Source organism: Sitophilus oryzae, unplaced genomic scaffold (genome assembly GCF_002938485.1).
Source record: "Sitophilus oryzae breed Bouriz unplaced genomic scaffold, Soryzae_2.0 scaffold_1499_pilon_pilon, whole genome shotgun sequence".
NCBI classification, from domain to species: domain Eukaryota; kingdom Metazoa; phylum Arthropoda; class Insecta; order Coleoptera; family Curculionidae; genus Sitophilus; species Sitophilus oryzae.
Window position 1 is genome coordinate 1,011,124 of NW_022146168.1, and position 26,550 is coordinate 1,037,673.

Sequence of the window (26,550 nt, forward strand, 5' to 3'; positions counted from 1 at the left end):
AGTTATTAGAAAAAAAATAATTTTTGTGTTTAAAAAGCTACTGTGAACCACGGAAAACACAAATTTCCTGCGGAAATGCGTAATTTCCAAATTTCTTTTAGAATAACCGAAATCTGCTATAAAAAATTCATTTTGCGTTTTATTTCTAATATTTTTCTGAACATATAAACACAAAAATTTTCCTGCGGAAATAAGCTGTTTTCATTTTCTAAGGAAATTTATTAGACTTTAGAATAGCTGAAATCAGTTATATAAAAAATAAATATATTTTTGCTTTTTAGAAGCATTCACGAATTGAGGAAAATAAAAATTTTCCTGCGGAAATAAACTGTATACTGTATCCATTTTCTGAGAAAATTTAATAAACTTTAGAATAGCTGAAATCAGTCATATAAAAAATAAATATATTTTTACCTTTTAGAAGCGTTTACAAACTCAGGACAAAAAATTTCCTGCGGAAATGCTTGATTTTCATTTTCCATTTTTGTAAACATAAATACATAAAAAATTATCTTTTTATCACTTTTGAACCAAAAAAATCATTTAAAAGTGTCTAAAATGCTAACCAATCTAATAATAAATCTAATAATATTTTTACAAAATCACAGTTAATTATTAAAATATAAAAACCACAGCTTAACACTCTCCACAAAGAAAAGCTAACCAAAGCAACCCAAATACTAACCAATCTAATAATATTTTTGCAAAATCACAGTTAATTAATAAAATATAAAAACCACAGCTTAACATCCTCCACAAAGAAAAGCTAACCTAAGCAATCCAATCTCATATTTTTGCAAAATCACAGTTAATTATTAAAATATAAAAGAAAACTGCATGCTATTACGTAAAGCTTTAATAAAAAACAAGAATAAGTAAGTGCAATATTCCGAGGTACTTATAGGTTTACATGAACCCATACATGAAGCTATATTTATCTATTCTACAAGAATTGTTATTCCTCCGAAAGATGTTTTACCCCACCCAGCACCCCTATTCGCTCCCGGGTCCCGTAAGATTCTAAACTGAAAAATGTATGAAAAACTAAGTGCACAAAATGACATTGACACATTTCTGCAGGAATTTTTTTGTATTTCTTTGCTCGTAAAGGCTCGTATAAAACACATATAAGTTCATTTTTCATGTAACTGATTTCAGCTATTCTAAAGTCGAAGCATTTTTTTATGTAAAATAAAAATAAAAAATTTCCGCAGACATTTATTTGTGTTTTTATATTTAGAGAAATGTCTAAAAGACACCCCGAAGACTAGTTTGATGTAACAGATTTCGGCTATACTAAAGTCCGAAAAATAAAAATGACGCATTTCCGTAGGAAACTTTTTGTATATTTGTACTTCTAACGCCTTCTAGAACGCATATATAAAGTCATTTTTTATATAACAGATTTCAACTAAACGAAAGTTGAGCCAATTTGTACTGTTTTGAATGTAGATAAGATATATTTTAAACACACTATTTTGGGTTTATTTTTTTATATTTGTTTTCATAATGGGTTATAGTTATGAGTTTCACGGAGTTCCGCTTTCAATTTAATAAAATTAAAATCACTAGTGTATATTTGATACAGGTATAAAAAAAATCAGCTTTCCCAAATCTGCCCTTTTTTTTTAAATAGACCAATTTATTTGCAGGGAGTCGCACTAATTTCTATACAAGTCCTGTAATATCAAGAAAGGATTTTTTTAGTTTTAAGAAGATAGATATTCTAAATTATGAATTTCTAAGTTTATTACAAGCTTTTTTTCATATATTATTGACAGTAGAAAAACATTCAAATGGTTGTGCTGGGTGTAAATGACACTCTTTTGCGCTCCACGAAAGGTGCGAACTACATCAATTTTCGGTAACGCTTGCACTACTCTAGTTGAATGGAAAATTTTATAATATTTGAAATTAGCCTTACAAATGTAATAAGCAAAACAATGTGTGGATCAACATACGAAAAAAGAATTGATTTGAATTTTGGTCAAGCTAAATATAGCATTTTGCCGTGTGTGACGCCTATATCGACAAGGAGACTTCTCTAGGTTTACTTGTTTCTCTGAACTTAATAATGATCGGTATCGATGTTTAGTAACGGTATAACAGCGAAAACACGCGATTTGACTTGACTTAAGTCGTAACGTAAGTCAAATCGCTTAGTCTAGCGATCGACAGCGTGGTGGGTTGATCGACATTCTATAATTAGGTACCAAAACTCGCGACATACGTATACCGGCATGCGTATTTTTAGTACTGTATTGGCGTACTAGTAAAACAATCAAGCTAGTACAACAAACAAGATTTGGAAATAAGAATATGATAGTGGGTTGAAAATCTATTAAGAAGAAGAAAAAAATTTAGTTTGGTTGGTAAAAAATTTTAGGATACTATGGCTACGGTGACGGTCGGTTTTGGGATTTGGGATTACGTCATTGTTGGCGTGGTCCTGTTGATCTCCGCCTCCATTGGGATTTATTACAGATTTACAGGAGGCAAACAGAAAACTGTTCAGGTAGGTCATGTAAATCATTTCTATTTTGGTTTAAATTTAAAATTTATTTTTTAATACCATGCTCATTATTGCAGCCCATTATTTAGATTTTTTTTGTTAAATTCTCAGCAGAGTGCAATGTTTCTCCTCTTATTTTATTCTGTTGCACAGGTGCCAAAATCCCTCATTTTAATACAAAAGAAAATTAAAAAAATGATGCACCTATTTAGTGTTTTTATAATTTTTTCGTTAAAAATAATTAAAAGTAGACGTTTTGATTTTTTTCATATTAGTATTATTTATTTTTTATCGTCGAATTAAATAAAATCTTCTGATCTATCTGCGTATTTATTTTGTTGAAAAACAATAATTTGCGTCAGACAATTAATTAATGAATGTTTGAATTTATCTAATTTTAATTAGGTATGTTTAGCTATTTAATAGAAACATGTCTATGAGTTTTTTACGCGAAAAAATCATTTTGAAAATTTTGAGAGAAAAACGGCTGAGAGGAAATAAATATGTTTTTGTCATACGCTCCCAAAAACAGCTATTTTACGGACTCATTTCAGTCCGTAAAATGTTTCTTTTTCGGCCTAGGCCGTAAAGGTCGTCATGGCAACCTTTATGGACTAAAATGTCTAAATTGTTGATGAATTTGTGTGATTTTGTGACAAATTTCGAATGACATGTCAAAATGCGATGAAATAAACAAACTCGTTACTAAGATATGAATTTATAAATAACTTTTTCAAACATTATAATTTCAAATATGGAAAATTTGCAAATATGCGTTCTAAAAAACTGTAAAAAGCGTATGACAAAAAATAGTGTATGTAACACGTACCTAAATTATGTTTTTTAGGACTCATCTACTATTTCGGACTCGGCTAACGCCTCGTCCGCAAACAGTAATGATTCGTCCTAAAAAACATCATTTTAGGTACTAGTTACATAAATAGCTATTCTTTTATATCGAGATATACGAGCCCTGAAAATATTTTCCCTTATTTAAGACTCACCCTGTATATTAAAATACAAAAATAGTAATATAAATAGTAATAAGTGCTTAAAATTTAAATTATTTTAAATTAATAAATACTAAAAAGTACTAAAAACGACAATTTATTGTGTACAATAAATTAAAAGAAACTTGAAGAAAAAAATCTGAAAAAAACAGAAACTTTATAAATATATGAGTACCTACTATCGTCTGATAAAAAAACGGCGTCAAAGACGTCCATGACCCCTTTTTATTTGGTAATATGGTACAATCCTTTTCCAAAAACATTTAAAAAAATAGGATTCTGAACCATCCTACCATAGCGTATGTTAAGACTATCATTATTGCTTAATCTTATACAATACAAACAATACTTAAAACTGAGTTCATTAAAAAAAGTTGTAAGGCGGCTTAAAAAGATCTAAGTTACATAAAGATGATTTTTTCCAAAAATAGATCTAGGAAAGATAGTCATTATCATATTATTTTTATCGAAAAAGGAAAGGATGTGGTGAATTAAAATCTTTGAGATAAGTAAATTTTAAGTAGTAAACATGTAGTACAAATCAATAGTATTTATATTTATATAATATAAGGATAATATCATTGAATATTATAAACATATATTTTTAATATTATTATAATTGTTTATAATATAATTATTAAATTTTTAGTACCCTCTTATTATTAGTTATTACATATTCTTACTTATTCATTGCATCAATCATTGTTTTTCTCTAAATCCACATATTTTCTGAGAGCTATATTCTGGGAAAATAAACTTTATTAAATATGTAGTATCGAAAAGTATACTTAATGTAATAAAAATGTTAACTTTTTATTATCCATTACTAACTAAATGAATTATCATGTACATATGCACTTGATGACCCGCTATTTTTAGCATGATTTGCAATTTTTTTGGGCTATATTAAAAAATATTGCCACAACAGATAATTTTTTTTTAAATAAGTTTTCCCTAAAACATACAGTGTGACCCACTCAAGACCGGGCACCCTCCATAAAATCTGTGTTTATAGTCCGATTTTGATGATTTTTTTTTCAAATATAAAGTTTCAAAAAATGTACTTTAGGGCTCAATGTCATGTTATTTCACAAAAAACAAGGCCTACTTAATAAAGTTTTTGTGGTGAAAAATTTGCAAAATCATATTAGCGATTTTTTTTCAAAAAATTTGAGTACACCCCTACATTCGGCATCCCTCAAAACAGTTCTGTACCAAATTTCGTTTAAAAATATTAATTATTAATAATTCTGCAGTTAAATTAAATAATTCCCTATTTTTGCCAATTTAACGATGAGTTATAACGTAACCCTTGAAAAAAACAATCCACAACAATGGGTTTTATTAGCTGTCAATTCTTGCAGCGTAGAATTGAATATTAATTTAATAGCACGCAGAAAAGTGTTGTATCAAGAAATATTATTTGCATTATGGAACAATTAAATATTAGGGATAAAATTGAAATGATTCGTTTAGTGGGTGATAACTATCTTCAAGCAGGAGAAGCTGCCAGAGAATTTAACAACAGACATCCCGACAGACCTGCAGTAAGTAGAAGCACGGTTCAACGAATAAATAGAGTTTTTAATGAAACTGGTTGTGTGTCAAAATACTTACTAAAAAACAGAAGGCCGGAACATTGAATAAATAGGCGGAATGAGGAAATATTAGAATATTTTCGTAACAATCCTCGTGCAAGCATTAGAGGCGCCAGTGTTGATTTGGATATACCAAGGGAAAATATTAGGAGATGTTTGCGAACTAATAAAGTTAAACCCTTTAAACCAAAGATTTTACACACTTTGGAAAACGGAGATGATGTTAGACGATTAGAATTCTGCTTATGGGCTCAAGCAGAGTATTTAAATAATAGAAATTTCTTAAAAGAAATTTTATTTAGTGATGAGGCAACATTTAGTACAAACGGAGTAGTATCCTCTCAAAATTCGCGATTCTGGGCAGTCGAAAACCCTGAATGGGTGATCAATACAAGAAGACAGTATTCTCAGAAATTAAATGTGTGGTGTGGCATACTTGATGATAGAATCATTGGTCCATATTTTTTTGAGAGAAATTTGAATAGTCCAACGTTTTTGAATTTTCTGATTAATGACTTTTGGGATGCAATACATAATTTACCATGCCAAACCCGTTTGAATTTAAAATTTCAATTGGACGGATCACCTGTGCATAACGCGGCAGTTGTCAGGGAATGGTTAAATGAAAATTTTGAAAATAAGTGTATAGGTCGAAATAGCCCGCTAATTGAGTGGCCACCGAGATCCCCGGACCTAAAACCCCTTGATTTCTTTCTTTGGGGTTTCTTAAAGCAACAAGTTTACAAGTCTAGGCCTCAATCTGTAGATGAATTACGTATTAGAATTACAGAGGCTTCTGCAAATATTACACCACAGCAGCTTAGGAATGTAACTGTTAATCTAAGAAAAAGATGCGACAAATATATTGAACTGAATGGAGGGCTGGTAGAAGCAACTAGAATTATTTGAATATGTTTAACTTATTATTCGGTTATTGTGTTGCTTGTAGTATTTTTATCATTGTTTGTAATAAAACTCGTTGTCGTGGATTGTTTTTTTCAAGGGTTACTTGATAACTCATCGTTAAATTGGCAAAAATAGGAAATTATTTAATTTAACTGCAGAATTATTAATAATTAATATTTTTAAACGAAATTTGGTACAGAACTGTTTTGGGGGATGCCGAATGTAGGGGTGTACTCAAATTTTTTGAAAAAAAATCGCTAATATGATTTTGCAAATTTTTCACCACAAAAACTTTATTAAGTAGGCCTTGTTTTTTGTGAAATAACATGACATTGAGCCCTAAAGTACATTTTTTGAAACTTTATATTTGAAAAAAGAATCATCAAAATCGGACTATAAACACAGATTTTATGGAGGGTGCCCGGTCTTGAGTGGGTCACACTGTAGAAGTAGAATGTTTAGGAGGGGAGTTAATCACCGCGACCTTATAGATCTATTGTGTGTTCACCTTTCTTGAGTTATAACGAGGTATAACTCATCATACAGGCTCAAGGCTTTAACAAAAGCCAGTATCTGAGACGGCTCCACAGAGGCCAGCTCTCCATCCTCGACAGCAGCCGTACCAAAGTTCATGGCACGAATGGTCGTCGTCTCGGCGCACTCAGTGATAAGGTGTTCTGGTGTTGCCCAATTTTCCCCACAGAATCTGCATTCGCCGTTGTTTCCCAGCTTCAGCCTACTGAGGTGTTCGTTGAGGAGACAGTGTCCTGTTAGAAACCTCGTGACAATCCGAAGATTGTTTTTACTTAAATCAAGGAAAACCTTTGATTTTTCTCGGCCGTAAGTTCTGAGGAACTTTTTCGAATGTCTTGGACCGTTGGAGGACACCCATTCCAAGTTACGGATGGAGTCTTCTAGATTCTTCAGTTCCGCTTTCAGTTGGTTCCCATTTCGAAAACAGAACGGTTCTGGTCCAGTTAGTGGAGAGTTCGCTCCTTTCTAGATCATTTGCTTTTTCATTGTCTTCTATTCCTTGGTGAGCAGGCACCCAGAGTAGGAGGACTTTATTTTCTTTGCCTAATTTGTTGAGCTTCTCTAGGCATTCTGTGACCAACTTCGAATTCACTAAAACCTAACTAAATGTCTCAACTATAAAGTAATTTGATTTTTAAGGATTCGTACTTCAAAAGGAAAAAACCTGAAAATAGAATGAGGGTGGCTCATTAGGATATTTGAAAAAAGCAAAAAGCATTTTTTACGAATAATTTGGTACCACACACTTGGTATTTCGAGTCAAATTATCGTTATGAACCGCATGTTACAATTTCAAATAAAGTATATGCGAAAATGTCAAAAGTTGACATATGATATGTCATTCTATAGAGAGTGTCATTTCCTATCGAATAAAGAAAAAAAATACCAAGGGTGCCATTTGAAAATCAAAATTTGTAGTCATTTCCGGTGAAACAGGAAGTGACCGAAAACAATCGAATACGTCAGTCAATCCTGATTTATGTCATATACCAATGGACCAAATCTCGTTTTTTTATCTGAAGAAAATAAAAAAGTTATAAGGGTGAGCCGCTTTTGAGAAACACCCGGTATATCTTTAATATTAACAAATGTAAATTAAGAATGAATTTACATTTTACCTGAATTATCATGGACATAATACTAAAAATGATAAAATATTTTATTTTTATTATATTATTGATTTGATGTCTATGAGAATTCAATGCAGTTAATGGAATTTTTTATTCATTCCATTCTTTTTTAAACCTCATTCAAGGTAGCGTGATAAAATAATTGCACTGTTTGTTATTTCATTATAATTGCATTCGCTGTTAATTTTTAAGTAGTAAAATTATTATCAAGGTTTTCAGAATAAATATAACAATAAAATTCATGTTATGCAAAAAGATAATTTACGGTTACTATTACTTCTTTATTTTTGGGGCTGTAATCTCCTCCGGAAACATTTTAAGGCATATGTTCATAGGAACTGTTTGTTTTGTTTTTATCTGTTTTATCTGTATATCCGTTACGGTTAAGGTCCAGTGTCCGGTTAATGTCGACATTACCCGGTTAATATTGAGAATAAAACACAACAAAACAACCAAAAACATAACCAAACCCAAACATTAACCTGTTAATGTCGACATTAACCGGACATCGGACTTTAACCGTAACATATCCACTGAAAAATAGCCATCTTATCTGATAGTCAAATAGCATTAAAAGCCATCAACTTAGTAACCATCAATTGGAAGTTGGTTAGAGAATACCTAGAGAAGCTGAACAAATTTGGTAAAGGAAATAAAGTTCTTCTACTCTGGGTTACGGCCCACCAAGAGATAATAATGAAAAAGAAGAGATGGTAATGAAAAAGCAAACAATCTAGCTAGAAAAGGAGTGAACACTTCACTAACTGGACCAGAATCGTTCTGCTTTTCAAGAGGAAACCAACTTAAACCGGGAGTCAAGAATCTGGAAGACTCCATCCGTAACGTGGAATGGGAATCCCCAACGGTCTAAGACACTGGAAGAAATTTTTCAGAACTTACGACCGAGAAAAAACAAAGATTTTCCTTGATTTAAGTAAGAACAATCTTTGGATTGTCACGGTTTTTTTTTAACAAGACACTGTCTCCTCAATGAACACTTCAGTAGATTGAATACATATAAGAAACAACGGGGAACTGGGAGGGAACGTCAGGGGAGGGTACTGTACCTTCCCCTGACGCTTGACGAGATACGAGAATTGAAATAGTCATTGACTATGAAAGGATTTTTTTTAATTAATATCCGACATATAAGAACACTTTGTATGCTTTTAATTATGTTGATTTATCGTTTATAATATGTTCGACCTAATTAAAAGCACAGAAAGTGTTCTTATTGACCAGGACAGATTAGTGGGGTTAACTCTAATCAATATCCATAAAGATATTGAAATAAATGTTGATGCTGTTATTGATAGGTTTTCCAAACAGCGTACTAGAAAACTTGATTTTGTTTTGTAGTTTTATTTATAGTTTATAGTTTTTATAGTTTTTTTTGATAGTTTAGAGTTTTTTATTTATAGTTTATAGAAAATTAACTAATAAACGTCGTTGTTTCATTTTTGTTTATGTTATTTACAAATCTATATTTTAATTTTTATGTTATGTTTTTATATCTTTTTGAAGACAAAAAAATCGGCGCTTTAAAAAAAAATCGCCGTCGTTTTAATTCGACAAAAAAATTCCGACGGTGATTTTTTTTGCGACTTAATCATAGTACAACCCCCATAGCATACACCTATCTACGCCCCTGGTAGCCATTATGAAATAATCATGTCTACCAGCGCGATCCCGGGGAAAGCAGGGTTGGCCAATCGAAAGGGTGAAATTTTGACACTAAAAATATTATAAGGTACACGAGTTATGCCAAATAGCTTTTATTTATTATTAAGAAACGTGGAAAATTGTTGGCAGACATTTTTCTCGTGGCTAAAATGCCGCCAGACAACGCGAAAGAGGCATGGAATTTTGACAAAAAAAAATAATCTCATACACACATGCCAATTGGTGTAATGTCCAATTTATTTATTTAAAAAGCCGTATGCAAAAGGGCAGATGAAAAAAATCGTGGCTCAATCAGCGGTAGACAGTTATCAAAAGCGCGATATTACTCTACAGGGTGAGTCTTGGATAAGTGCAAATACATATGTTTAGGGCTGGTATCTCGACAAAAAAAATATATTTTCTCTTTACCGTTTTTCAAATGAGTCCAAAATAACCGTTCAAGTTTGAAAATTTAAAAAGACATTTTTAGAAAGATTTATTTTTAAATAATTTTGTGAGTCACCTGTTTTTTTGCATCCGTTGCTTTTGCATCCATTGTTTTAGTGTCGTAACCATAAGGTAAAAACGTAAGCATGGTGGATTAAAAAATTATACCGTGGGTAAATTTGCGGTGAACAGGCAGTTGTACAAAGTTTTCTAAAATATAAGGGAAAATTTTTAAAAAATGCACGATTTCCAAGGCGGGGTGCGTTCCCTGAAAGCGCTAGAGTAATGATAAATCTCTGCCGCTGATTTAGCCACGATCTTTTTGTCTGCCCTTTTGCATACGGCTTTTAAAATGAATAAATATGACATTCCACAAATCGGCATGGATGTGAGCCATATTTTTTTCCAAAATGTCATGCCTCTTTCGCGTTGTCTGCCGGCATTATAGCGACAAGAAAAATGTCTGCCAACAATTTTTTATATAATAATAGCTCCCTAGGTATAGCGTTTTTTTAACGCCTTGGGAGTGGCAAGGTACAGCTTGCTATATTAGAGCCGTTCGGTATACAAGGAAGGTAATGTGGCACTACGCTTCAACCGCCTATTATTACCTCAGGATTGTGAATCCCAAGTACTCATTTAAGGCTGAGTCGACCTAGGTACCCAAACTATTTTTGTTTTAATAAAAATAGTCGACTGATGAAATGCCGGATGTGGGAATCGAACCCACACCTTGAGATTGGTAGACGAGAGCCTGTACCTCTACGCCACCGGGCACCTGCAACCATTTTTTACGTTCCTTAATAATAAATAAAAGCTATTTTCGCAATTATTACTCGTGTACCTTATAATATTTTTAGTGTCAAAATTTCACCCTTTCGATTGGCCGCTTCCGCTTGAAGCCCCGGGATCGCGCTGGCAGACATGACTATTTCATAATGGCTACACATAAGGAGACTTCACAAGAAAAATTAGCCATGTAACGATGATAAGGTTTTTTATGTAGCCAGCTCTTAGACTATGAGTGCGCCGAGACGACAACCATTCGTGCCATAAACTTTGGTAAGACCGATTTCTGAGATGAACAAACCTCTTTAAACCATTTCAGATACTGGTTTTTGTCAAAGCCCTGGCTGCCGATACCCGTTGCGTTCACTACTGCGCATCGGAAGAAGACCCTATATTTTTTATTAATTTAGTCCTATAAATTCTAGTATTGAATATAAATCGAGCATGTCTCCTTAGCGCAGTGCGTAGAGTTTGCGACCGCGAACCGATGAATCAGAGTTCGAACCCGGGTCAGGGCAAAGACTTCGGAAGGTCGGAAACTCTATGCACTGCGCTATGGAGACATGTTCGATTTATATTCAACTAGCGTGTACCAGCGACTTCGTTCGCGTCGAATTAATCATTTGTAATGGTGATGATAAAGCAAAGCAAGAATTTCCATGAACATACAAACTGGATAAAATTTTCTCACATTTATGTCAGCATGAGAAAAAACAATATGGCGATATTATTATATAACTTTGTAATATTTGAGGGGTAGTTTCATCTCGTTGGAATTTGACTTTCGAGAAATTCGTTTGCCAAAAATAAGCTTTTTACGTCAAGCAGTTGAAGCAGAATCGTGGTTAAGAAATTACCCAACTTTTTGAAACACCCTGTATGATTTTTTAAAAAAATTTAAAATAACTAAATAAATTATGCTTGTCCACGCGTTTTCCCGAAAGACTAACCGTTTAAATAACAAATATTGTAATCTTTGAGGGACGTTTTCACCCTCTTGGAATTTGAGATTCGAGAAACCCTTCCTTATAGAACCTCTACACCCCACAGTCAATCCGTTTCCCAAAAATCAGCTTTAAAAGTCAAACAGTTTAAGCAGAATTGTGATTACTCAATGGTCATATTTTATGAAACATCCTGTATAAATTTATAAAAAATCTTAAAATATGTAAAACAACAAAATAAAATATACGTGTTTAAGAGTTTTTCCGAAAAACTCACCGGTTTTTAAATAAAAAATATTTTAATATTTGAGGGATAGTTTCACCCCCTTAGAATTCGATTTTCGAAAAATCCCTTTTTATCGAACCTCTACACCCTAAAGTCAATCTGTTTTCCAAAAATCAACTTTTTACGTCAAGCGCTTTAAGCAGGATCGTGATTAATCAATTACCAGATTTTTCGAAACACCCTGTATACATTTTTAAAAAACCTTAAAATATGTAAAAAAACAAAATAAAATATACGTGTTTAAGCGTTTTTTCGGAAACTTGACCGTTTTTTAAATAAAAAATATTGTAATATTTGAGGGGTGGTTTCACCCTCTTGGAACTGGAATTTCGAAAAATCCCTTCTTATCGAACCTCTACATCCTAGAATCAACCTGTATGCCAAAATTGAGCTTCTTGCGTTGAGTGGTTTGAGCAGGATCGTGAATAATCAGTATGTCAGTCACTTAAGGATTTTATATATTAGTATAGATACTAGAATTTAAAGGACTAATAAAAATATAGGATCTTCTTTCAATGCGCAGTAGGGAACGCAACGTTTACCGTCAGCCAGACGGGCCGCATGCTGTTCTAGAGAGCATAGTAAAAGATATATCAAAGAGCCAGACCTCTTAAAATACTTGTTTTTCCGACTTTGCTGGCTCTCGTACTATATATTTTTTTCTGTTTCTTTTGCAGGAATACCTTTTGGCTGATAAAAATATGTCCATAATCCCGGTGGCGTTTTCACTGATGGCCTCCTTCATGTCCGCCATCACTATACTGGGTGTATCAAGCGAGAACTACACTTACGGATTTCAATTCGTCATCATCAACGTTTCGCATTTAATTTTCACCCCCGTCGCTGTCTATTTGTACTTGCCGGTATTTTTTAAGCTGCAAACAACCAGTGCCTACCAGGTGAGTATTCAGGAGATTGTACTAACTATGGAGCGATCAACAATGATTGAAATAGTTGGCTATTCTGGTTTTGCTCTTTTGGTTGGTAATACATTTAAGAAATTTTAATATTTTTCGGCTGTTATCACTAGCATCAAAGCGAACCAAAAATTTGAAGAAAATATTTTTTTTGACAATATTTAAATTAGTTTAAATCGAGCTCAATTTTTATCAGAAACATGACGGTGAAAACCGCAAATTTCAAGAAACCGCCAATTTCAAGAATAGTTGAATAGCTAAACCAAGATCCCAGCTGTTGGCCATCGAGGCCGCCGAGCTTAGTGCTGATAATTTTTTTCCTTTGCGGAAGAATAAAGGTTTCTATTTTTAAATTTCCCGTATAATCTAGACAAGAATTAGAAGTAGTTAGCGGATATGCGAGGGTATCTTAACCAAGATCGGTAAACTAATAGGATTGCTCATCCTCATAAGACGTACGTTCGCCTCTTCCCGCGCTTTAGCTGACAGTTCTGACGTCATTGTAGTCCTTGTCACAGCCTTCGTGGCCTTGTCATGATAGTGTGTATTATTAGTTGCCTATGGTAAACTTATAAAAATAACAGCTGAGAAATTTTGAGTTAATTATTTTGTCAATTTTAAATGTGAAAAAGGTGTCTTTAAAGTTTTTAGAGCTACAGAGTGTATAAATACGTTCACTTTGTGTTGTGGATTGTGACAAAGTGCATACTAAGTGCCCACGATTTTGTTTATTAATTATTTTAAAGCAAAATATGGAAGTACTCTAAAAAGAATGCTTGCAAAAGGTGATGCTGGAAACTGCTGTTCTTAAAAATGCATTATCCGAGTATTTAATACGATTTATACAGTTAATTTTCTATACTGCATACATATAACGTGTTTAAATAAATAAACTAAATAATGAACGTTTTGCATTCGGTAACCAATAATGCACGTGTGTGTATTGTTGGTTGCCGGATAAGGACTAATAACAATAACCATGACAAGGGCTACAATGACGTCACAAAGCGAGTAGTTTTCGCATGCACCTGGCGGACACTTTTGGCTGAATGAGCAGTCCTATTAGGTTAACTGTTCTTGAACCCCACCGAGTTAATAAATTCCGCGAGAAATGTTCCAAAACGGTCCCGTCTGTCAGACGGGACCGTTTTGGAACATAATGAAACAGAAGACGGTCGACATGTCGAACACCTGTAGCAAAATCTCATGTCTTGGTTTGTCAAAATTTTTATTGTTATTAGATATAGTTTAAATGTGTTGATGTTGTTAAATATAATTTAAATTGTTATAAAATCGTGCATCTCTTATTGCAAATATTATTTTCGTTTTAACTTCTGCTCACAGCTAGAATTTTTTTGCATTACAACCGGCGCAGTTCACAGCCTACTTATTCAAAATGGGGAAAAAAATATTTATAACTAATGAGACCACGACAAATTACGGGAAATTATTTTCAAGTTTGTAGGACGGCCGCTAGAGAGCGTAACTGCTATGGAAAATAACAAAATGAAATTTTTAAGAAATTTTGCCTAGATACGATATACTATAAATAATAGCTTCATAATTTTCAGTAAATTTTGGATCTTTTATATTAGAACCATTTTGCCCTATCTGCTAAAATAAAGTGGTGGGGGGAGGTTAGATCTGTTTCTATCTAAATATTAATAACTCCGGACTGGATGATCGCAATCCAACAAGCGAGTGCTCGTTTAAAAGAGCGTTTTTTACTCTGAATTGTACCATATAAACAATAATAATAAGTTTTGGAACGTAGACGCTAGGGGGCGTTGTCTTACAATTTAACAAACATTGCGCGTTTTTTCAAAAAAATTAAATGCGATAGTATATGTAATTTTAGCTGATAGTAAAGAGTAATAAAAGCTTAACAAGTCAGCGAAAACCGCATCTCGATATCTTTTTTCAAAAAATTCAAGCCCTTAATAATCTTATTTTTCTAACAGGGAATCACTAGCCTTCTTGATTATGAACATTCTAATTAAAAATAATATAGAAAAGATTATTTTATTCAAAATATCGACAATGAATCAGAAAACCATAATATTAGGTGTATTAATATCTAATAATTAAGATACCAATGACGGTGGATAAGAAACGACATCTCAGTGAATTCATGGTAGGCTTTGGAAAAAAGTTGCTTTTAAACGGATAGTTTAAACATCAAAATATCATTATATCAACATTTTGATAGTCTCAGCAGCCTTTTTTTTATCTTTTGATTGGTTTTCTAAAAATGCCTTTCTTCAACAGAGAAAAAACGCTGCTAAGACTATCAAAATGTTAATCTAATAACACTTTGACGTTTATACCATTACGTCAAAAGCAACTTTTTTCCAAAGCCTACCATGACTTCACTGAGACGTCGTTTCTTATTAACTGTCATTGATATCTTAATTTTTAGATATTAATATATCTTGGATTATGGTATGGTTCGTTATCGAATGTTCATAATCAAGAGAGCTAGTAATACCGTGTTAGAAAAATAAGGTAATTAAGTGCTTATATTTTCGTATTTATTATAATTTTGCTAATAACTTTGGGTTGAAAAAAGATATCAAGATGCGGTTTTTGCTGACTTGTTAAGCTTTTATTACTCTTTACTATCAGATAAAATTACATATACTATCGCATTTATTTTTTTTTTGAAAAAAACGCGTAATGTTTTTTAAATTGTAAGACAACGCCCCCTAGCGTCTACGTTCAAAAGCTTATTATTATTGTTTATATGGTACAATATAGAGTAAGAAATGCTCTTTTAAATGAGCCCTCGCTTGTTGGGTTCCGATCATCCAGTCCGGAGTTATTAAAATTTAAATAAAAACAGATCTAACCTCCCCCCACCACTTTATTTTGGTAGATAGGGGAAAATGGTTCTAACAAAAAATATTCAAAATTTACTGCAGATTATGAAGCTATTACATATAGTACACATTATCTAGGCAAAATTGTGTAAAAACTCCTTTTTCTTATTTTTTTGTTGCAGTTGCGCCCCCTAGCGGTTGTTCTACAAACTTGAAAATAATTTCCAGCAATTTCTCATAGTCTCTTTAGTTACAAATATTTGTTTCCGCAGGCTCTACGGCTAATACTTTCCGAGATACAGCCGAGAGCTATTCTTAGTGGGACACCCGGTACAACAAGACTGCAATATTCTAGTTATATCAACAAAAATATCTTTTCTAATTTTACACAATTTTTACTTCATTTAACATTGACATTGTCATTGCTGACGACATTTGGCCCTAGTTTAAATCAGTTTATTTTTAAGCAGTGCGCTATTTCAATTTTGACTTTTAATATGATTTATTTTAATATACAGGGTCCGGCAATAGTGCGTCGGGCATCTCTAGCTCCTAGAATAAAAAACTTGAGAATTTTGTTTAAGTGCAAACCTATAGTATGTACCAGGATGTATTTCCGGAAAATATTTTAACTTCTATAGGGTGGCTCAAAAAAGTGCGAGTGTATCTGGCTGACTTTTTTTAAATGGAACATCCTGTATATTATTGCATTTTTGGCTTCAATTATCAATATTTTATAAAAGGAATAAGTGACAGATTTTCTTTTTATTTAGTATTTAGAATTACGCTTTGGAAAGACATCAAGACTGGCTGCCTCCTTATGTTACACGTTGCAAATGATTTTGTACATGGGTGTAGTGGTTTACGCCCCAGCCCTAGCTTTAGAAGCCCTAATTGGAATCAACAGGGTGTCAGCAGTATTATCAATGGGTAAATATTTATTTACTCATTATTTGTTATAGCAAAGTTTACAGAATATATATTCTGTAAACTTTGGTTATAGTGTGCTGTGTAAATTCGTAACAATATTTAACATATGTTGAAAAAACAACTGGGTATTTCACCATTGAAAAATAAATAATATGAAAAAGTTTTTTTTTTGTAAAATGCCATTGCGTCAGAATCCAAGCAGTAACCAATTTGTCAGTAGCTTTTTACTCGAAAAAAAAACTATTAACCGACAAAAAATGTTTGAGGAGGTGTATCGGTGTATCTTCCACCCTCAATAGAAGCAAAAAAAAGTAAATGAATAAAGAAAAACTAATTAAAATGTCTAAATGTAACTACTTTGACAGCACTTTGTTTTTTTTTGCACAGAAATATCTATTAAAACCTTTGACGGTTGTGATAAACTGACAATGTATAAAATCAAACTTCAAATTAACAATGACTACCTGATAACAGTTACCTAATGAGGTAAGACTAAAAAAACATAAGGTGTTTGTATTTAATATACAGACATATTTTTCTGTATTTTATATACAGGCATCTTGATCCATATTTATCCATCGTTATCCATATTTCATAGACAGATATTTCTGTGACTGTATTTCATATTGTCTGTATTTAATATACAGACGTTTCTGTCTGTATTTCATATACAGACATATTTGGCTGTATATCATATACAGGCAGCTTTATCCATATTTAATACACATACATTTCTGTTCTGTGTTTCCTATTGTCTGTATTCAATATGAGACATATTTGTCTCTATTTCATATACAGATATCTTTATCTGTATTTCATACACAGATATTTCTGGGTCTGTATTTCATATTGTCTGTACAATATAGAGACATTTCTGTTTGTATTTCATATACAGACATATTTGTATGTATTTCATATACAGGAATCTTTATCCATATTTCATACACAGATATTTCTGAGTTTGTATTTCATATTGTCTGTTTTTAATATACGTACACACATTTCTGTCTGTATTTGATATTTATACAGGGTCCGGCAATAGTGCGTCGGGCATCTGTAGTCCCTAGAATAAAAAACTTGAGAATTTTGTTTAAGTGCAAAGCTAAAGTATGTACCAGGATGTATTTCAGGAAAATATTTTAACTTCAATAGGGTGGCTCAAAAAAGTGTGAGTGGACCTGGATGATTTTTTTAAACGGAACACCCTGTATATTATTACATTTTTGGCGTCCTTTCGGACCACTTTACATAACTCTAAGATATGAATAAATACATTTCGATAGTTTCAGAGATATTAAAAAATAAATCAAAAATATATATTTTTCAGCCCTTCTTAAAAAAAAAAAATATTAAAAATACAATAACTGTTCTGAAATCAAAACTATACTAAGTATTTACTTTAGATGGTCTGTACTTACTTTGCTATAAATATGAAAATCTTAAATTATACAGGATGTTCAAAATTCTACGCCAAACTTTCTAAAATATAAAATAATTTTTCTCCTTTTTTTTTTAAATGGAACACCCTATATATTATTTTTTCAATAGATGGATAATTAAAAAATGAACATTTTTTGTATTTAGAGTAATTCAAAATTTTTAACGGTGTCGCAGATATTTGCGGTTTTATATTTCATATGGAATTTTCCACAGTAAATTTTTATCAAAGCCACCCAATGATTTTTCTCTCGTATTTTACCATTGAAAGCGCCATATGAAATAATACTGCGTATATCTGCGAAACCGATGAAAATTTTGAAATACTCTAAATACAAAAAATGTTCATCTTTTAAGTCTGCATTTAATAAAAGAATAATATACAGGGTGTTCCATTTAAAAAAACAAAGAAAAATTATTTTATATTTTAGAAAGTTTGGCGTTGAATATTGAACATCCTGTATGATTTACGATTACCATATTTATAGCAAAGTAAGAACAGACCATCTAAAGTAAATACTTCATATAGTTTTGATTTCAGAACAGTTCTTGTATTTTTAATAATTTTTTTAAGAAGGGCTGAAAAATATATTTTTTTGATTTATTTTTTAATATCTCTGAAACTATCGAAATATATTTATTCATATCTTAGGGTTATGTAAAGTGATCTAAAAGGAAGCCAAAAATGCAATAATATACAGGGTGTTCCATTAAAAAAAAATCATCCAGGTCCACTCACACTTTTTTGAGCCACCCCATAGAAGTTAAAATATTTTCTTGAAATACATCCTGGTACATACTTTAGGTTTGCACTTAAACAAAATTCTCAAGTTTTTTATTATAGGAGCTACAAATGCCCGACGCACTATTGCCTGACCCTGTATAGATATATTTGTCTCTATTTCATATACAGGCATTTTTATCTGTATTTCATACAGTGAAATTTATGTGTCTGTATTTCATATTGTCTGTACAATAAACAGACATTTCTGTCTGTATTTCATATAGACATATTTGTATATATTTTATATATAAATAATATAGGATTCTTTATCAGTATTTCACACACATATTTAGAGACAATATTTCATATTGTCTTTATTTATTATACAGACATTTCTGTTTGTATTTCATATACAGACATATTTGTCTCTATTTCATATTAAGACATCTTACAGGTTTACTTACTTACTTACTTACAACTTTATCTGTATTTCGTACATCGGTATTTTTGTGTCATATTCTATAGGTATTTTTGTGTCATATACAGGCATATCTGTCTGTATTTCAAACTGATATTAATAGAATTTCGAAGTTTCCATTGCCTTTATTTAAATTAAGTTACATTTATATATATATATATATATATATATATATATATATATATATATATATATATATATATATATATATATATATATATATATATGTATTTCAGATACATATAGACTTTTTCTCAATAATAAAAAAACTTTCCACACCTATTTGGCACACCCTGTATAACCAAATAATTTACTTAGAAAACGTCGAATCGAAAAATTTTGTTTGAAAAATATTTTTTGGTAAAAAATAGATCTTATTTATGCCTTGTATATTTCAGGTACAGTTTGTGCATTTTACTCAACTATTGGAGGGATGAAAGCAGTGTTGATCACGGATGTTTTCCAATCACTGCTGATGTTTTTGGGAGTTTTTAGCGTGATAGGAGCCGCCTTGTATCAATACGGAAGTTTTGGAGAGATCTGGAGAATAGCCAGTGAAGGAAACAGGACTGACATATGGAAGTGAGTAGCTAAAAATATCAAAAATATTAATATAACATACAAGATTTCTTTTAAAAATAAATTTTTGCCATTTGAAAAGAAATCTGCAAAATTTGTTGAATCCAAACGAAAATCAGCTTGTCAGTGGCTTTTTACTAGTAAAACAATTTGCCAAACCGACAAAAATACTTAATGTTTCAGAATGTATATCTCCATCTTTTGACACATTTTTATTTGCATAGATTCTCTTTTTAGTTTTGATCCAGATCCCACAGTAAGACATTCTTGGTTCACGCTTATCTTGGGAGGTGGAGTGACATACCTGTCATTGTACGGCGTGAATCAAACCCAAATTCAACGATATTTGACTGTAAAGGATCTGAAAAGCGCCCAGAAAGCTCTTTGGTTGAATTGGCCCATTCTGTTTTGCTTGGGTCTAGCTACGTCCTTTTCTGGATTGGCTATTTACTCAAAGTATGCCCAATGTGATCCAGTCAGGGCTGGGTATATCAATAATACCGATCAGGTAAGATTAACATAGTATGTTCTTATTTGAAAGATTTATATCTGTTACACACTTTCAGTAGCTTGAAGTTGAAGGAGATAAAATTATTATTTCAAAGTAACCGATAGAACTGTTATTGTAAACTGTTATTTAAAAATAACAGTTTATAATAACAATTCTGTCATTTCGAACTGATATTACTGACTGTTATCAGTCACAACTGTTAACAGTTTAAGGTTTGTTTTATTACAAACTGTTAACAGTCAAAATATTAAAGGGAAATCAGTATATTTTAACAAATATTTTTGATATCATAGTACTTTACAACTTTTCAAAACACATTGCGAACCTTTGTGTTAGCACAGGGTTATTTTAATATGTGTTATTTTAGGAGTAATAACTGTTATTTATAAATAACAGTTATAAACTAACAGCGCGTTATATTACAATCCATCTCTAGTTTAGACGTATTATGTTATTAATATAAGGTACGGTTATTTCTAAATAATAGATAGAATAGTTACTGTAAACTGTTATTAATATTAAAAATAACAGTTTAATAAATAACTGGTTTCTGTTATGGTAAACCACTATTAATAACTGTTAGCAGTTAAAACTGTTAAATAGTCAAAATATTAAAAAAAACGAATATGTTAAAAAATTTAATGTGACACTACACTTTTCAAAAACACATCGCCAACTTTTGTTGTCAGTGCACTGTTATTTTAGAATTATTTTCGACTGCTCGAGTAACAACTGTAGTGGACTGTTATTTATAAATAACAGTTCGCTACATAAAATAACCGTCTGTTAGATAACAAACCATATTTAGTTTAAACTTGACATATCATTCAATATAAGGTACTGATATTTCTGAATAATATATGGAATTGTTACTCTAAACTGTTATTTTAAAATAACAGTTTAAGATAACAGGTTTCTGTTATTTTACACTTTTATTAATAACTGTTGTCAATCAAAACTGTTACGGAGTCAAAATATTAAAGAGAAACGAGTATATTTTAATAAACATTTTTAATATGACACTACACTTTTCAAAATCACATTGCGAACCTTTTTGTCATTGTTCTGTTACTTTTCTGTTATTTTTGGAGTAACTACTGTCGAAAACTGTTATTTATAAATATCAGTTTTAAAATAACAGTGCATTAGATAACAACCTATCTCTAGTTTAAATGTAATATATGATTCAATATAAGGTCTGTTTCTTTTGTAGCTGATGCCGTACTTTGTTGTGGATACAATGGGACATGTACCGGGTCTTGCAGGATTATTCGTAGCGGGAATTTTCAGTGCATCTCTATCAACTATTTCGGCGGCACTCAACAGTTTAGCTGCTGTAACTATGGAAGATTACTATAAGGTTTGTATGTTTGCCAGCCCATAATTTTTCTAGTCCACTGCCATTTTAAAGACTAGTGTGACGCTGTTTTTTTTTTTGGATTATAACGGTATATGTTTATGTAAAGAATTACTTCTTTTTCAGCCTTTTTACAGATACTTAGTTGGTCATGCTCTGTCGCCAAATAAAGCAGCCATACAAACAAAATTACTTGCTCTATTTTATGGTGTGATTTGTGTAGCTGTAGCGTTCCTTGTTCAACATTTGGGAGGTATTTTGAGTGCCTCCCTCACCATTTTTGGAGTAGTTGGAGGACCGTTGTTGGGTATCTTTACTCTGGGAATGTTTACTTTAACTGCCAATGAAAAGGTAAACATTCTTTCTTAAATTATGTTTTCCACTGTTTTTTTAATAAATCTTGTTTTAATGTTTTCAGGGATCTATTGTAGGACTACTTAGTGGACTATCACTAGGATTGTGGATGGGTTTTGGTCCCAAGCCTCCTCCTCAACGTTTACCAACTTCAATAGAAGGCTGTGAACAAGTTCTGTATAACAGTACATTGCTAGTGTCAAAATCTAATCAAATAAATGACACGTAAGTAGTAATAATTGTTACAGTATACAGGGTCACTGTGATGTATGAAAACGGTCGATTATTAGGTAAAATATACAAGGTACCGTAAAAAATTAAATACAAAAGTTATAGGGATTTTAAATGTATAGTAGCTAGGTCGGTCATAAAGTTGTGGCACATGAAAATTTATTTTTTTAAATGCAGCCCCCTGTATATTATTGTATATTTCAATTCTTCCTTCAATTTTAAGCAATAATCGTAATACACATGATTATGAAATGTTAAACGAAAATTTTGTAATTTCCAGACTTGATACAATCTCGTTTTATGTATAGCCCGGAGCCTATACAGGCCGAGGTTCAACAAATTAGAGACAAGCTGAAATTTGGCATGGAGCTTCATTTTGTAGATCTTTAAACATCCTGAAACCCCAGCGATGAACCATTGAGCCCGTCACCCCAAAACCACGCCTACAAGTGGTAAAAATGGCCCTTTTTTGATTTTTCTTCAATAACTCTAAAACTACGAGTTTTAAGAAAAAAAGTCACGAGTAAAAAAATGAAGAGAAGAAAATTTCCTACCACACAGGTAAAGAACCAAAATTTTTAGAATTTCAGTGGCGCAGGTGCGAATTCTTTAATTTAGGAGGATTGGTTTTAATAACCCACCATTCTGTGTTTAACTTCAAATGAAAGCATTTTTGAGATAAATCTCGAGACCAAAAAATTTATCAGGATACAAGGTCCTATTAAAACGATCTTTTTAATAAAGATAAGCTACCAGTGGCGGAGATAATTTTTTTAAATGTGCGTTTTTTACATTTTAAAAACATTGAATAAGAAAAATTGCAGTTTTACAAATAATTTCCCATGAAATACGTATTTTGAAAAAATTACACGTTTAATAACAAAATAAGAAAAACATTAGCTCAAAAATAGGACAACTTATCTTAAGGATAGTACTCATTCACTTCCACATTTGTTGGGTTCATACATGTAATGCCATTGCATTGACCAGATGCCATAGTGCAGGTGAGTCCCATTCGCTTGCATGTACATGCTTTTTTACAGCCTCCCGAAGAGCAATTGCAAAACATTTTCTATAAAACCCATGTAGGAGCAATGGGCTGGTCTGAATGTATTGGATTCATCTCTCGATTTTTCAGATTCCAACCCCAATCTTGCGGTGGTAAATTGTATTTAATCTGTACCATTGTTATTTAGCCTGTACCTGTCAGTTAAAAATGAGAATTTAGTTTAACATTTGAATGCAACATAAATTTAACTTACCTGATGAAAAACTCTAAGTCCATGATATTTCGCACTATTGGAGGTAAGTGGTAATGATGCCAAGTTGAAGTTGGTATTAAGACTTCGTTTAGCTACGTACTGTTGATAAAGCATGTATCTGGCACTATCTAAATCTACTTTTTTTGTCGAGTTTTTAACATATGCTGCTATAAAAAAACTGAGATGTAACTTCTTCTAACTTCTCCTTTGTAGCCTCGGAATTATAAAATTCTTTTAATAGCCCACATAACTTTTTCTTCTGAATGGTGTTCAAATTAATCAATCTTCCCTTTATTGAACACAGCAGACGTTGTGTCACAACCATATATAGCATGGACACCAAGAATCACATTCTTCAGATCCCCCAATTTTTGTTGTAAGGCCGATATGTCGATTATTTTATTTGGTTTTGACACCTTTCCCGGACGAATCATAAACAGTCTCTTGTGGCAATAATGAATCAGTAACACTATAATGTCTGTATCTTCGCTAACTACTGCTACGGTCCCTTCTGGTAAATTTTCACTTATTGCGACCGCTGTAGTTACAATAAGAGTATCGGCATCACCATCAGCGAATTTAACATTGATTCCATTTTCCAACAATACTTTTTCAGTGCACGAATGAAGTTGCTTTTGTTGGTGTTGTTTGACAAAAAATCTGCCTTTGGTACCTTCACTGCAGATAAATTCGAGAAAAATACAATTGGTACCATTTTTTTATCTGCAGATCTGCGATTCTGCTCCACAATTTTGGTCTGTATCTCTTCATAGTCATTAAAAACAACAGTGACATTTTTACCATAGTGATGTGTTATATAATTATAGTATTGAGAAAACAGATCTGAAAATATCGCAGGGTACAGGCTTGGTTAAATAACAATTTACCACCGCAAGATTGGGGTTGGAATCTGAAAAATCGAGAGATTAATCCAATACATTCAGACCAGCCTATTGCTCCTACATGGGTTTTAGAGAAAATTTTTGCAATTGCTCTTCGGGAGGCTGTAAAAAAGCATGTACATGCAAGCGAATGGGACTCACCTGCACTATGGCATGTGGTCAATAAAATAGCATTACATGTATGAATTCAACAAATGTGGAAGTGAATGAGGACTATCCTTAATATAAGTTATCCTGTTTTTGAGCTAAGATTTTTCTTATTTTGTTATTAAACATGAAAATTTTTTCAATATATGTACCTATTTCATGGGAAATTATTTGTAAAACTGCAATTTTTCTTAATCAATGTTTTTAAAATGTAAAAAACGCACATTTAAAAAATTATCTCCGCCACTGGTAACTTACCTTTATGACAAAGATCGTTTTTATAGGAACTTGTATCCTAATAAATTTTTTGATCTCGAGATTTATCTCAAAAATGCTTTCATTTGAAGTTAAACACAGAATGGTGGGTTATTAAAACAATCAAAGTGTGGTAGGAAATTTTCTTCTCTTCAATTTTTTACTCGTGACTTTTTTTCCTAAAATTCGTAGTTTTAGAGTTATTGAAGAAAAAGTAAAAAAAGGGCCATTTTTACCCCTTGTAGGCGTGGTTTTGGGGTGACGGGCTCAATGGTTCATCGCTGGGGTTTCAGGATGTTTAAAGATCTACAAAATGAAGCTTCATGCAAAATTGCAGCTTGTCTCTAATTTGTTGAAGGTCATGTAAAACGATGTATCGGCCCTGAGCTAACATTTATAAATGCTAACTTGGAATCGAATGTCAATATTATTAAGTATCACAGTTTCCGCAGAATGGCATCGTTAAATGAAACCAAACACATCGAAATTAATTAAATCGAATTGTTTAAGTGATATTTTCAAAAGTCAATAACTCGGAAACGGTTGGTTTGAGGTACATTGTGTGTATCTCGATTTCTCGAGCATTCTTGAAGGAAGAATTGAATATGCAGTAATATATAAGGGGAATACTTTTAAATCTAACTTTTTGCGGTACCTCGTATATTTTACCTAATAAACCAATCCCATACATATCAGCGACCCTGTATAATAGTAAATGAGATCAGTTTCCATTTCTATACAGGGTACCTTTTTGCATATGCTTGTAATTTTTCTGTCCCATCTAACTGGTCGTTTTTGTTATGTTTCAGGGATTATATGTGGTTATACCGTGTATCCTACCTCTACAATGGACTTTTCGGTTTCCTAGTCACTTTTTTAATAGGTTATGCCGTGAGTTATATTTTCAGGAAAATCTCTGGAAGATCGGTGGATGAAGAAGACTACGACCCGAAACTTTTTGTCTCGTACTTATCCAGAACGCTCAAGTCAAGGAAGTTAGGAAATAAGACTTTTATGCTAGTTAAAAGAGCAGAGTCCTGTGATAAAATCAACGAAAACTGCCGTATTGAGAAATACAGTAGAGTTGAGATAAATTAATTTCATAGAGTAAGTAGTTATATTTTTATATTTTTAAAAATAAATTATTTTTTTAAAATCCTTTGTATTTTTTGTTTCCATACACATCAAAATTAAACACTAGGTAAATAACTACAATACACCAAAACACTTTTATATTTACACTGGACGTGCGTTTCGCTAACCATATTAGCATCATCAGCAGAAGATTAAATTAATGTTAAAACTTAACTTAAAGCTAGTTTTAATCATCTGCTGATGATGCTAACATGGTTAGCGAAACGCGCGTCCAGTGCAAAAGTAAAGTCTTTCAGTGTATTGTGGTGATTTAGTGTTTTATTTTGCTGTTGTAACACGAAAGCTTCCAACCCCCAACTGTAATCCATACACATAATATATATATATATATATATATATATATATATATATATATATATATATATATATATATATATATATATATATATATATATATATATATATATATATATATATATATATATATATATATATATATATATATATATATATATATATATATATTGATGTAGTACCGAATAATTTACCTGGGGTGCAGTTGAGAGCTCAGGCCGAAATTGATTTTGAGGTGGAAAGTGACAACGATTGGGACAGCGATGATGGCTTACCATTGTCAAATTTTATAGAGAGGCGACCTAAAAATAGCAAGACGTTTGCTTATACCCTAAATAAAGATTTAGAGAATTCGTTTTTGGAATGGCAACCAATTCAAA

General features: G+C 32.0%; 1 protein-coding gene across 1 annotated transcript; it reads left to right on the top strand.

Annotated features, from left to right (window-relative positions):
- The first annotated feature begins 2,134 nt into the window (after positions 1 to 2,134).
- LOC115877821 (putative sodium-dependent multivitamin transporter) lies at positions 2,135 to 25,880 on the top strand. The gene is made up of 10 exons (XM_030894149.1): positions 2,135 to 2,325; positions 2,387 to 2,515; positions 12,496 to 12,717; positions 16,328 to 16,484; positions 19,522 to 19,705; positions 19,940 to 20,210; positions 21,427 to 21,573; positions 21,697 to 21,921; positions 21,989 to 22,149; positions 25,531 to 25,880. The coding sequence occupies exons 1-10, from the start codon at positions 2,320 to 2,322 to the stop codon at positions 25,817 to 25,819; spliced, it is 1,791 nt and encodes a 596-aa protein (XP_030750009.1). The 5' UTR covers positions 2,135 to 2,319; the 3' UTR covers positions 25,820 to 25,880.
- The last annotated feature ends 670 nt before the right edge of the window (positions 25,881 to 26,550 follow it).

Bases quoted from the DNA above. Each gene is read 5' to 3' on its own strand.
- LOC115877821 (XM_030894149.1), top strand. The intron at 19,706-19,939 runs GTGAGTAGCTAA...TTCTCTTTTTAG, and splicing joins AACAGGACTGACATATGGAA to TTTTGATCCAGATCCCACAG. The intron at 20,211-21,426 runs GTAAGATTAACA...TTTCTTTTGTAG, and splicing joins ATATCAATAATACCGATCAG to CTGATGCCGTACTTTGTTGT.